General features: G+C 42.4%; 1 protein-coding gene across 11 annotated transcripts in view; it reads left to right on the top strand.

Annotated features, from left to right (window-relative positions):
- Window positions 1–12,476, top strand: part of FBRSL1 (fibrosin like 1) — a 771,378-nt gene that overhangs the window by 751,082 nt on the left and 7,820 nt on the right. For 6 of the 11 annotated variants that reach the window (XM_048821199.2, XM_048821200.2, XM_048821197.2 and 3 more), the window contains 7 exons: window positions 1,975–2,046; window positions 2,604–2,633; window positions 3,207–3,278; window positions 3,615–3,698; window positions 4,671–4,803; window positions 9,205–9,288; window positions 11,683–11,766. In XM_048821199.2, coding sequence (XP_048677156.1) covers window positions 1,975–2,046; window positions 2,604–2,633; window positions 3,207–3,278; window positions 3,615–3,698; window positions 4,671–4,803; window positions 9,205–9,288; window positions 11,683–11,766 — 559 coding nt within the window. The remainder of the gene's footprint in view (window positions 1–1,974; window positions 2,047–2,603; window positions 2,634–3,206; window positions 3,279–3,614; window positions 3,699–4,670; window positions 4,804–9,204; window positions 9,289–11,682; window positions 11,767–12,476) is intronic. The other 5 variants (XM_048821198.2, XM_048821205.2, XM_048821203.2 and 2 more) reach the window with 5 other exon arrangements.

Genomic DNA, 12,476 nt, shown 5'->3' with positions numbered 1-12,476 from the left:
AACATGGTATGGGCACTGGGCAGTGCTGTATTTACATGGAAGCTAACATCTGGAGGGACATGAACGAGATGAAAAATTGATCTGCAACTTGTCACATTCTTTTCCAGTTCCATAGAGGAGATGGAGCTGAGCCTCTGGGTGAAGCCACACAAGTTACTGTCACCTCTTTTTTTTTTCCCCCCTCTATCTTCCTCCCAAGCTATTGGATTAAATTCTAGATAATTAGGACAGACCAGCGGCTTGATTCTGGCAAAATGAATTCAGCACTCCCTGTCCTACAAAGCAAAGGGTTTGCTTTTGTCCCCCCATGCCTACCATGTCACTTGCCTTAGGCCTGGTGTATAAAGCCACTCACATAAATGCAGACTGACTATAAACTTCTCAGCGAGTTTCCCAAAAGCCATTCTCACAAGCTAAGAACTTGAAAAGGTCAAAAGTATTCAATTTCCTTTGCTGGAGGAAGCATTCACATCTGTCCTCAGGGGAAAGGAAGACAGAATGACACACCATCATTAATGCATTGTGATCTCAAGACTCTTGACTGTATCATAGCTGTGACTTTTGTTTCCTCCCTAAACCTCAGCTGACCGAGACCCTAGGAGCCCTTTGAATGCAGGTCTGTCAGGGGAGTGTGCTTCTTCACTTAGACAATTCAGAATCGTCTTTAAAATAAATGACAGTTTTAACAACTTGACCTGAGAAAATTAAACTAAACAAAAAAAACCTACATTCATTGATTGCTCCTAAAACCTGGCTGTTTGGAATCTACAGTCACATGACCTAAATTCTGAGTAAAGCAGCCAATCAGGGTATTAGCCCTAAGCTCTCTCTGCACTCAGCTTTTTGGGAGCAACAGGTGAAGTTGTTTGGGGAGTCAAAGACTGATTGTTTACGTATAATTCCAGTGCTTGGGGTTCTCTTCCAAGGGAGGGCTCTGTGAGCTAGTTTAGAACCGAGAAAATCCAAATGGCAACACGGAGGAGTAGTAACTGGGATTCTACACTCTAAGGGCAGTGATGGATCTATTGGGGATCGATTTATCGTGTCTCGTCTAGACACGATAAATTGATCCCCAAACGCGCTCCCCATCGACTCCGGAACTCCAGCTCACGAGAGGCGGAAGCGGAGTCGATGGGGGAGTGGCAGTGGTCGACTCGCCGCTGTCCTCACGGCCAGGTAAGTCGACCTAAGATACGCCGACTTCAGCTACGCTATTTGCTATTTGCGTAGCTGAAGTTGCGTATTTGAGGTCGGAAACCCCACCCCCCGCACCCCAGTGTAGACCAGGGCCAAGTGTTTAATCCTCCTTGAGGAAACAATAGAATAAATCAATTGAAAAGAAGTTGGGAAAGTATTGTTATAAAGTACCTACTAAGCTCACTCTAGGGTTTACCATGCCTACCTCATTACCATGCCTACCTCTAAAGCTATGACTGCCCTAGGCTCTTTTTCATAAAATTGCGCAGTTCTACCCACAGCAATTCTACTATAAGTGGGCTGTCTGCATTTTAGCCATTGTGTCTTCTAGCGGCTCAGAGAGGCAGGCTGACCCAGTGGACAGAACACTAGACAAGGACTCAGGAAACATGGGTTTCGTTCCTGGCTATGACATTGACAAGCGGTGTGTGACCTTGGGCGTGTCACTTCATCTCTCCATGCCTCTGTTTCCTCTTCCACCACTCGTCTAGTTAGACTGTACACTCTTTGGGGCAGGGCTCTGTTACCGTGTTGTACAGCACCCAGCACAATAGAGCTGTGATCTCAGCGGGGTCTGCAGGTGCGACCACTGCTAAATACTAATAGATGACATTAAACATAGTTGGGAGCCAATGTGAGAGAACATTTAGCACTAATATAGCAATATGCATGTCAAAGCACAGTACAAACACTGACTAATTAATGCCATTTACTACAGCTACAGATATTAAGTGTGCTGCAGTACAGTGTCACTCATGCTATTTTCTTTTCTTTTAGACTTCAAATCCAATTGATGTAGCAGGTAGACCTGGCACAGTCCACCACACTCTTCTGCAGAAGACTCCGGGGGTAAAGCAACAATTTGAAACTTCTCTTTTACACTTCCTTTAATTCCAGTAAACAGTTTGATTGTTTATAATAAAGAGAATACCATTCAAGAAAGAACTAGCCTTGGGAGATTGAATGTGCTGTTATGGCAATAACCTCCAACAGTTCATGAATGCAGGGGGATTTACGGACTCATTTAAACAAAGTCCACCGGAAGTGGAGTGGGAAACCCTTTAAGCTCTTTCCTCTTAGCCTTGTTTAGAGAGCAGCAGTTTTTAATGCACTCCATTGTAGGAGGATTACTTGGTTCTGAAAAACCTTGGCACTGTTTGGTTGCTGGCATGCAACTGCTTTGTCTGTCATAAAATCCTGTTGTGTTTGGTGCAAGAAATGAAAGAGACAAGTTTTAGTAGAACTCCTCTCTTAAGCCTTTTGGGGTTTCCTATGCCACAAGGGACTTCTCTAGAACAATGCCTTCCTGTACGTTTTCTTTTGTTCAGAGGAAGGAAGTTCCCTACCCTTCATATATTGGCCAGTTTCAGAAAAATCTCTAATTTTTACTTTTGCTTTCTTCATAGGTGTCTGACCCCTATAGACCGCCAGTAAGAGTAAGTAAGGGTTATGGGGAGCTTGTACATTTTTATTAAGTACAGTCCACATGCTTTTGAAACTTAAGTCTTACGTTCATCCTTTACTTGAAGAAACATGTAATAGTTCGCGCTCAGCTGCAGCTGAGGAATATCATTCAGGGTAAAACTCAGTCTTGTTTTGCATGGAACTGTAATCAAATGAAACGTATAGTTAACAGATGTAATAATTTTCTTCATGCCATTTATTGTGGCTTGTTGGGGTGGTGATACATAAGTCAGAAAGAACAAAGAATGGCTCTCGGAGCCCAAGGTGTCAACTCTGAATGCTGGTGTCCACCGCTCCCAATCGTAGCTGGTAGTGAAACTAGGAAAACATCACACCTTGCTTCTCAAGCCCCCTTTATTTAAAAAAAAAATTACATTTAAACAGTTTCAAGACACCAAAAAACGTTGATCACCTCCCTCTGCCAACGTAGCAATTAGTCTCTCTCACTTTTAACAGTTTTAAAGAAAGGGAAGTAAGTGGTTATATCAGATGTTTGTAGACCATAAGCGCTAAAGTAAGCTACGTTCTTATCCTTTCGATTGCAGAAGCCTGGGAAGTGGTGTGCAGTTCACGTACAGATTGCCTGGCAGATCTACCATCACCAGCAGAAGATAAAGGTAACAGAGCCAGTTTAGTCAATGAAGCCAAGTCTTCTGGCTTATTATAGGCTAAATTTTAGTGACTAATGAGCAGGAAGCAGAATACTAGTGATGACGCTTCAGCTTGTGATGAATAGATTAACTAAGGCTTTCAAACTTTTAACATCTCTGGCAGAAACTGTTACGTTTGTCTGAGGGCAAGGAAATTGGGTTGAATGGTAGCAAAAACACACAGCAGATATTAAGTATGAAGCCAGAGGAAGTTGAGAAGAGGGGGAGGGGGAGGGTAATTTTGCCCAAGATCCAGCTTTTTACGAAGCATACATGTTTAATATCATTTCCCTTCTGCACTAGTACCTCCTGTGGAATATGGAGTATTATCCTATTCAGAATGAAATGACCGATACGGTGAAGGACATTTTACAAAACATAGAGCAGGCGAGTAGAATGATAGTTACTGTGTCAGAGGTGGATGGGTTTTCTTCTTTGATTCTGTGGGGGGATGGGAGGGAATTTAAAAACTGAAGAGGTAATAAGATTAGGTACATTGGGTGCCATTACAAACTCAATATTCCCCATGTCAGGTGCCTACACTTAGAATAGCAGATACCACCACAGTAAAACAATCTCTATCGTGATTTTTTTTCATGGCTCCCACTGTAGTTTTTGACCAGTTAATAATGAATATTTACTGCTTTCCCTTGGAGCTTTTTAATTAATGCCATTAAAATGGCCAGTGTAAATTTTAGTAAGTGAAAATATCATTTCAGCTGTACATTTAGAAAGACTTATTTTCTCAGCATAGGTGAAGTCTGTCAATGTATCAGTCTGGCTCTTTGCTAGTAGCCTGGCATACTCTAGGAGAAGGTTAAAAATCTCATCCAGAGTCTCAGAGGCAGTTTTCTTCATTCCTCCACATCTCTTCTCTCCCCCTACTCCTTTCATTTGGTGTTTACTAGCTGTAGGAAAGGAATAGTCTGCAAAAGTCTCTCTCGCTCTCTCTGAACTGGAGCAACAAAGCACAGAACTCTGTCGTCGACTCTTAAGGCTTCTGGTTCTGTCTGTAGCTTTCAGCCTGTGGAATGTTTTTTGTCAGGTCAAGACTGCAGACTGATCCTAGGGTGCAGTGCACTTAGTGTATCATGTTGCATGCTCCGCTGTGTATGCTGTGGGGCTAAGAGCTCACTTCAGACCTTATTCATGTGAATGAGGCAGGCAGCTGAGAAGCTGTGGAGTGAAATGGCTTTATAGATGTTGTCAGACCATGACTACGGTATGTGACCAGAGACACTGCTGTCATACTCACTAACTCTCCCTGGCAGTACTAAGCAGCAGTGAGCCTGAACTCTCTCTTTTTTCCCCATAAAGAAAGGAAATGTATAATGAGATTGTTCTTGTATCATTTGACAGCAAATGCAGCTGGATCCCCACAAGCTAGACATAGGCGGTAAACTTGACCTGTTCAGCAGACCTCCTGCCCCTGGAATTTTTCCAGGATTCCATTACCCACAAGATCTTGCCAGGCCTCTGTTTTCCACGACAGGTAAGAGAGAATAGTCATTTTTGCAGAAATGTCACGCACTCAATGGATTTCATGTGTTTTCTCCTTTTACTATTATGAATCAACAATTATAGCAGTACAATATGTTAGTCTGCATAATGGTTTGAAAATATTAGAGAATATTGGTAAACTATTCTTTTAGAGCAGATCCGTCTATTCTGCTGGGTCTTCCTGTTTCAGTCCAAATGGAACTACATGTTACCCCATAAGGCAAGAGATGATGACAAATTACAGTAAACTCTGATAGGAATTGCTTCTTGAATTTGGGTCTCTCCAGCTGGCTTTTAGTTTAGTTTTCCACATGCCGGATTAACATACTATATGAAGCTGGTCAAAAAATGATTTTGCAAAAAAATTCAAAGTTGTTTCCATTGCAGAGGGTTTGAAATTGATCCATTTTCTGTTGTTTTTTTAAAATTGTCCATGCTGTATACTCCCCCAAATTTTTGTTTTTTGTCTGCTGAAAACGTGGTTTTCTGAGAACAAAAAGTTTCAGTAACAATTGATTTAAAAAAATCACAGAAAACATAAAAATTCAATGCTGACAATTTTTCATTAAAATCTTTTTTTTCCCCTATACCAAAATACCATATAATCCACATTGAATTCTTCCCAGTAGCTGTCACTGAAACAGTCTGCAACTCTGATGTTCTACTGTGTATGGTTATTGTTTTATATTCAGGAAGATTTCCAGCTGCAGAATACGCTCTCTCTTCTCCCCCTACGGTCCTTCTTTCCCCCAGCCCACTTCCGACTATTTCCTTATGTTAGATACCTAAGTCTGCCCCCAGAGCGAGGCGTGCAGTTTCTAGCTGCAGTCAGTGAAAGCTGTGCACTTGGATAGGATGACAGAATACAATTTTAGTTTATATAATTAACTAGTGGGTAATTTACATGGTGTTTTTATTTCCTCACCTTACTCTGTTTTTAGGATTACTCCTGGGGAATTCTGTGCCACTGCACAATGCAGAATTTGTGCAGAATTAATGTTCTATGCAGAATTTCATTTTTCTCTGAAGAATTGGTGCTGCAGAGCTGCTGGCTGCCACTAGGGGCTGCTGGACCCAGCAGAGCCTGCCTCTCTAGCTCACAAATACAGGACACTGATGGGGGCGGTGGGAGGAGGGACCGGGAGCTGGAGGTTCCCAGCATGTACTGAAGGAAGGAGGTGGTGTGCAGGAAACTCCATACAAGCCGAGGACCCAGAATCTCTCTCTGGATCTCTGGGCTCTCGGGGGTACAAGTATCTGGGCTGCCTAGTGCTGGGGGGTAGTTTTCTCCCAAGATATGCCCAGCTGGCACGTGTGACACACTCAGACTGAGGCACCCAACAAAAGCATAACAGAAACAGGAACTGGGTTGTCGTAGGGGTATCTTTAATTCTACTTCTGGAGGAATCTTTTTTGTTGTCTGTATTGTTGCAGACATACTTGTTGACAGGTATTTTGAAATAAATTACCAAAATAATTGAAACTGGTGTGATTATATTGTTTTATTTTGACAAATAAAATATGTAGAATTTTGCAGAATTTTAAAATATTGTGTGCAGAATTTTTTTTTTTTTTTTTGGAACAGAATTCCCCCCAAGAGCATAGGGTTGCAGTATCACTTGTGTATATTTGTGACCAGTTTAATCAAATTCATCCCCAGTGTAACCCCATTAAAATTCGTATGATTAGAAGTAGCATGAATTTTTTCCCAAATCCTAAAAAGAAAACTAACCCAGCATCAGGTTGAGATTCAAATACCAGCTTTGTTGAAGGCTGCATAACTGGGACCTGTTTGTCTGTGTGCAATGATTTGTGGAAGTGAATTACAAAGGGCGAGTGACTGGTGGCTTCACCACACATAAGCAATGTGCCCGTTATACAATTTTTATGCTGTATGATGCCACCTTGCATATGTAGGTCTCTAAACAGGTGCCCAGATGCTATGGTGATGTCTTTATGTGTGTATGTGTATACATACTGAATACTTTAACTATGGGAGCTGCTTTTCCTTCCACTATCTTCAAATCAAACCCTTGTTGTTTTTAAAGATGTCCGCATGATCTCTGGTTTTGCCACGGAGGTCTGTATTATAGTACAGTTTGCAGTCATAAACAGAAATGCAGCAACAGTGCTGTCCAGTTAGTATCTTTAACATTTCTTTAAAGAAGCAAGCATGCCTGAGAAATATCTGTATCGCTAATGATTTAATAACGACAAGCTTATCTCTTAACAAAAGCAAGAAGAGAAGTAGCATGGAATAGATTTGTTTAGAGAAGGCAAATTAATAGAATCCTTTACTTCAACTGGAGATAAATAACCTTAGAGCAACTAGTCTGTGAGTATATTAATCACAACAGCCATCACACCGTAAATCTAGGTAAAGTGTGCTATCAGAGAACAGCAGAGTGAACAAACATTGCAGCAGTAATATATGTATAAATAAATCTTTTACTCTACAATATCTGAGGCATTCTTTTCACCTGATTGAACAAGTGCGTAGTTGGTGTGAATCATTGGTTCTGCTGCATTGCCTTGTTACTGTGGGAGACATAAGTTATCTTAGGGCCACCTGTCTTCAGGACGGATGTTCAGCTGCCTGGCAGACGTTATATTTAATAACTACCTGACAGCCCACAGTGCTTCTCCTGGCTTTCTCCAGAGGATTTTTTATTATCAGCCCGTGTAGTTGAGTTTGTAAGCCATCTCCTTTGAAGAAATCTACCATCCGTTATACATCTTCTGAAATCTTAAAGGATTAGATAGATGACAGTCTCCATCCATCTTGAAGCAGTGGAGCGGTTGGAATGTTTATAGATAACCTCAGGTTTCGTTGCTGTGGTCTCTCTTAAGTTTCCTTAATTCATTTTCTGGCTGCTTAGGTTTGTCGTGCCCAAGTTGATGTGGGACTCGCGTGTCTCTGGGGCTTTAAAGTCTGCTCATGTTCAGGACACATCACTCTGTTTAACATTGATCTTTTATGCATCAGTTCCTGCCACAGATAATGGATAGGTACATCCGTGTCCTGGTTTGGGAGGTGGAGATTGGCCATGTTTGGGTAGCAGTTTCTGCTCTGAAGTTTAGTTACTACCCATGTGACTCTTCATAGTGCCACATCCCTGTGGGGCCATGTTGGTACCAGGTGCTGCAGACAGACTCTACTTCTTATTCCAATCTTAATGGAGGGGGAAAAGTTAACTTTTTATTGACTACATTTACAATGCAACTTGAGAAAAGCTAGCAATAAAGCACTGCATCTGAAGGCTGTACTTAGTTCTTGGTCAATTTTGGGTACAGCTAAGGCTGGTCTCAAGAAAGTGCCGGTTCTGTCATTGCCTGATGGAGTCCTATTAGTTCATAATGAAATGTGGAGATGGGGGAGCTTGTTTTTAGAGGTAGACATGTTTTTGTTTCCTTTGAGCAAGGCAGGAGGGTATATTTACATTAAACCATTGTCTAAAGAATTTCCCAGCATTTCAGCGCAATAATGGGAATATTAGCACAGGCAGGGCTTCAGCTGGTCACCAGCATTTTAAACAGCATGTCATCTAACCCTGCATGGAGCTGGTCTACCCAACCTAGTGTTTAAAATGCTGGCAGCCACCCGGGCCTTTATATAAGCTAGGTCTCCCACCACTGAGACCACCAGTTGAGCTGAATTAACGTTAGCCATGATGGGAAATTTTAGGAAAGATTTTCTACCATAGACAAGGCCCCAGAAGCCTTGAATCCCAGCAACTCAGCAAAGTCTGGCGTGAAGCTCCCCAGCTGGCAGTGGACAGTGTCACCAAACTTGACAACAAATGGGCAGGGGGACCTCATGTGATTTTAACGCTAGTCTCAAAATGCAACACACAATGCATTCAGGGAACCTCAAGCCCGATATCCAGTTGCTGTCCAGTTAGTATCTTTAACATTTTCAGTGCATTCAGGGAACCTCAAGACAGATACCCGGGATAGGGATGATGGGTGTTGTGCTCCAATGTGCCCATCACAAAGTGCTGCTTCACATGCATCCACGCCAGCAGCTGTCCCAGTTCAGAATGGTCTCGGTCTTGCTCTGTGACCTTGGGTGACCCAGCCCAGTTTATATGCCGTGAAATAAATGACCATGCTACATGAATCTTTTATAAAAAGGCATCAAGATCAGAGTTTTTCAGAGAATTAGTAAATTTTATGCAAGATTTCTCGTTCACGCTTTGTCTTGCCCTGATTTAGGGAACAGGGAAAGAAATTCTTCGTGTTGCTAGATTTCAGATGCCACCTCTGTGGTGCTTAAGTATGTCCCATGCCTTTGTATCTACCTAGTGGACTCGATGGACAGGAGCTTCGACTTTTCATATTAAACACTTACCCATCACTGGACTAAAAACATATCACTCCCTTGTTGCCACAGGTGCTGCACATCCAGCCACCACCCCTTTTGGACCCTCACCTCATCACAGCAGCTTCCTGCCTACCAGCCATTTGGCAGGTAAGTGTAAGTACACCCTGCTTTCACATTTATTGTTCTATGTAATTCATTCCGTGGATCAGCCGTGTCTGAGATACCGTAGCACTGAGGGGTGGGGTTTAATCCCCCACAGGAAACAGAAGCTATGTAGGAATCTGTTCCTCCATCACACCCTTTTGTTTTTCCACCTTCAAATTACTTCCTAAGGTCAGCAGCCATAGTAGATCCCTCCACTGCCAATGGATGGAGAGTCTCAGAAAGATGGAACTCCATGAATGATAAGCTATTGTGGGTGCTCACTTACATCTTGATGTAAATGTTTATTCCATTCTGTACAATTAAATGTGTGTGTAGTGGGCTCAAAGAAACAATAAGGATTTGTGCCATTAGATGGATAAATAATTAGAAATTAGAAAGCTTATCAAAAGGTGATCAAAAGAAAAAGGATAATTTAGCACTTCCAACCATTGGCAAAGTATGTCTCAAACAAAGCATAAGTTAAAATGTGTTTCTCCCACATCCCTTCCCACCTATTAAGTTCTTGGCTGGGTTTTTTATTAGAGCTGGATGAACAATTACCCAATATATTTTGCTTGCTTTTCTGTTCCCCTAATTGGCTGGAAGCAGACCCTGATTTTCTAAAATTTCTTCATTCTAAATTATGCACAAAATCAGTTTCCCTTTTTTGATATAGTGCTCATGAGCAGTTCATAATATCACTCAAAGTTCAAGCTGTATTGGGTAGTTTTGAGAATACGGGTTTTTCTACTCATGGAGTTATTCAGGAATAAGTATGTCTTTCTGTTTTTTTGCATAATCCACTTCCAAAGTGGATTAAGATCATTTGGAAAAAAAAAAAAGACATTTGTATTCCAGAATCAGTGTTATTCAGGAATGGCCATTCCACTTTAAATTCACACCCTACCTTATTCTGTACTAACTTTCATGTGTTGTCAAGCCCTTACTCTCATCCAGTCAGTGAACAGAATATGCCCTATGATGACCTGTTCGAATTCAATTTCCAGGGCAAAAACCCCATGGTAACTTGTTTTCTTTGAATTTTTTCCAACACTCAATTAAAATTTACTGTTTCTGCAAATGAGTCACCCTAATATTCAGTATAAGAGTAGGGTGCAAACACAGAGTCAATTAGTGTAAAAATTCTAATTGATGTATTTGTGGAAAACTTTGTAGTGTTCACCCAGCTCTTGTCTGTTGTTTAAGATGTTTTAGGTCTGGTCAGAATTCAATGGTAGCAGTGTAGTGAGGGAACTTAGTGCCCTGGCTTAGCAAGGCCTTACGACTGGGGTCTACTTCCTCACTAGTGAGCGAGGATAAACAGTCCTCTGAGGCTGACTCTACACCAGCCTTTTTTCCCTAGTTGGAGCGCTAGTGCAGACCCTTCTCCGGCATTTTAGCCAACTGCTCATCTAACCGGACTCAGAGCAGGTCTAAAAAACCAGGTGGCTGACAGACAATAGCCCCAGTCGACACTCGCGCTCCCAGTGTCACTGCGGCTAGTGGCTGTGTACAAGGACTTGTAGTGCTAAAGGCCCAGGTGTATAGTGCTATAGGGATGGATGTCTGTAGTGATTCACTTAGGATTATGTCTGTGAAAAGGTTACACAGTAGACAATACAGCGGTGCATACAAAATCGATAGTGAAACAAGATGACCTCTCAGGCCACTTACCAAAGTGCCTGTAGTTCCCGTTGCAAAGTAACTGAAACGTAATAAGTAGTGAGCAAAGAAAGTTCATCTGTATCAAAAAGCTTTGTCCTCATAAGCTGTCAGCCCCCTGCTTACTAGAATGGTTTTGTGTTTAGTTCCTCCACTAACTGTCCAATGCTGCCCAAATATCAGCTAGCAGCTATGTGGTGTTTGTGTCTGGCCTCGCCCTTTCTCAGGTGTAGGGTTACTAATGCAGGAGCCTTTTGTTATCCTATACCAAGGCTTCTGGATTTTGTCAGAGCTTTATTTTAAATTGATGTCTACACTGTAACATGGTGCAGAACCCAGAGTAGGCTCGGAAAGGGGCTGGAGAGCAAATCAGTATATCCAAGTCATCTTATGTCCTGAAAAGGTTATTGCAAGGCCCACTCATGCCAGTTTACAGCTCTTCATTGCTACATGTAGCTTAGTAGCTGCCACCCCAATTTCAACTATTAGAACTTAACTTCTAGCTCCCCTCTGACTGGCATACAAAAGTTGACTGCATCTGTTTGTGTAGTAAGCACTGAATCCCTTCTCCATTTTTAACATGCTGGGAATTTTCTGTGCAAAGAACCTTGCAATAAGGAGGATCAGCTTAAAGTCTGACCTAATCCTACGTGGATTCAGAGCATTCAAAAGGGGAGGGGTGCGTTTCATTCTCCAACATTCTTGGCTAAATGCCTGCTAAATCCCTGTTTGCCTTTCCAGATCCATTTAGCAGGTCAAGCACCTTCAGCGGCCTTGGGAACTTAGGCAGCAATGCCTTTGGAGGATTAGGCAGTCATGCTCTGAGTAAGTACTGGCTGGGTTACTGCAGACAAACATCCCTTCCAAAAAAGCCACATGCTAATATTTACAGCAGCTGGTGGTAGTTTTTAAAAAAGTTATTTCCTAACCTCCATTATCCTATCTGAAAACACTGCACCTAAGATTTCCAGGTCTCTGCGGTGGGAGCTTTTCTGCATGTCGTGTGTATCAGTAGCCGTGCTTCTGCATCTCTTCACCGCTCAAGATTGTTGCCTTGTGTGCTCTTAGAGGTGCCAGAGCCGTGAAACTCTGCCAAGCTCTGCTACCCTACTGGCGTGTAAAGTGACACCCTTCAACAGCGAAGACTTGCAGTAGAACAGCCATTGATATCTCTCCTAAATCACTGTGCAGACGTACCCCCTCCCGCCAACTCCCATGGAGTTCCACGTATAGAATGATTTTCCTTTAAAAGCACATTACTGGCAGGCGAGGCATGCTTGGCAGACGCACGTAGGGGAGCATGCATGTGCATCTCAGGCAGAGCAGGGGACGAATTCTGGATTGGTGGACAAAAATCAAGTGACTGATCATGCTAAAAGGAGTGTGTGAACCACGGCCAAGCTCTGTTTAAAAAACAAAAAATACAACTACCCATCACCTGTGCTTTCCTTAACTAACAGGGCCCCGAGTCCCCAATGCAGGTAGCTGATTTTCTGTAATTACCTGCAGCCTTTTAGTTTACATCCGTGACGGGA

The sequence above is a fragment of the Caretta caretta genome, chromosome 15 (assembly GCF_965140235.1).
Source record: "Caretta caretta isolate rCarCar2 chromosome 15, rCarCar1.hap1, whole genome shotgun sequence".
NCBI classification, from domain to species: domain Eukaryota; kingdom Metazoa; phylum Chordata; order Testudines; family Cheloniidae; genus Caretta; species Caretta caretta.
The sequence above is the reverse complement of the archived record's forward strand: the minus strand, read 5'-3'. Positions and strand labels throughout refer to the sequence as shown.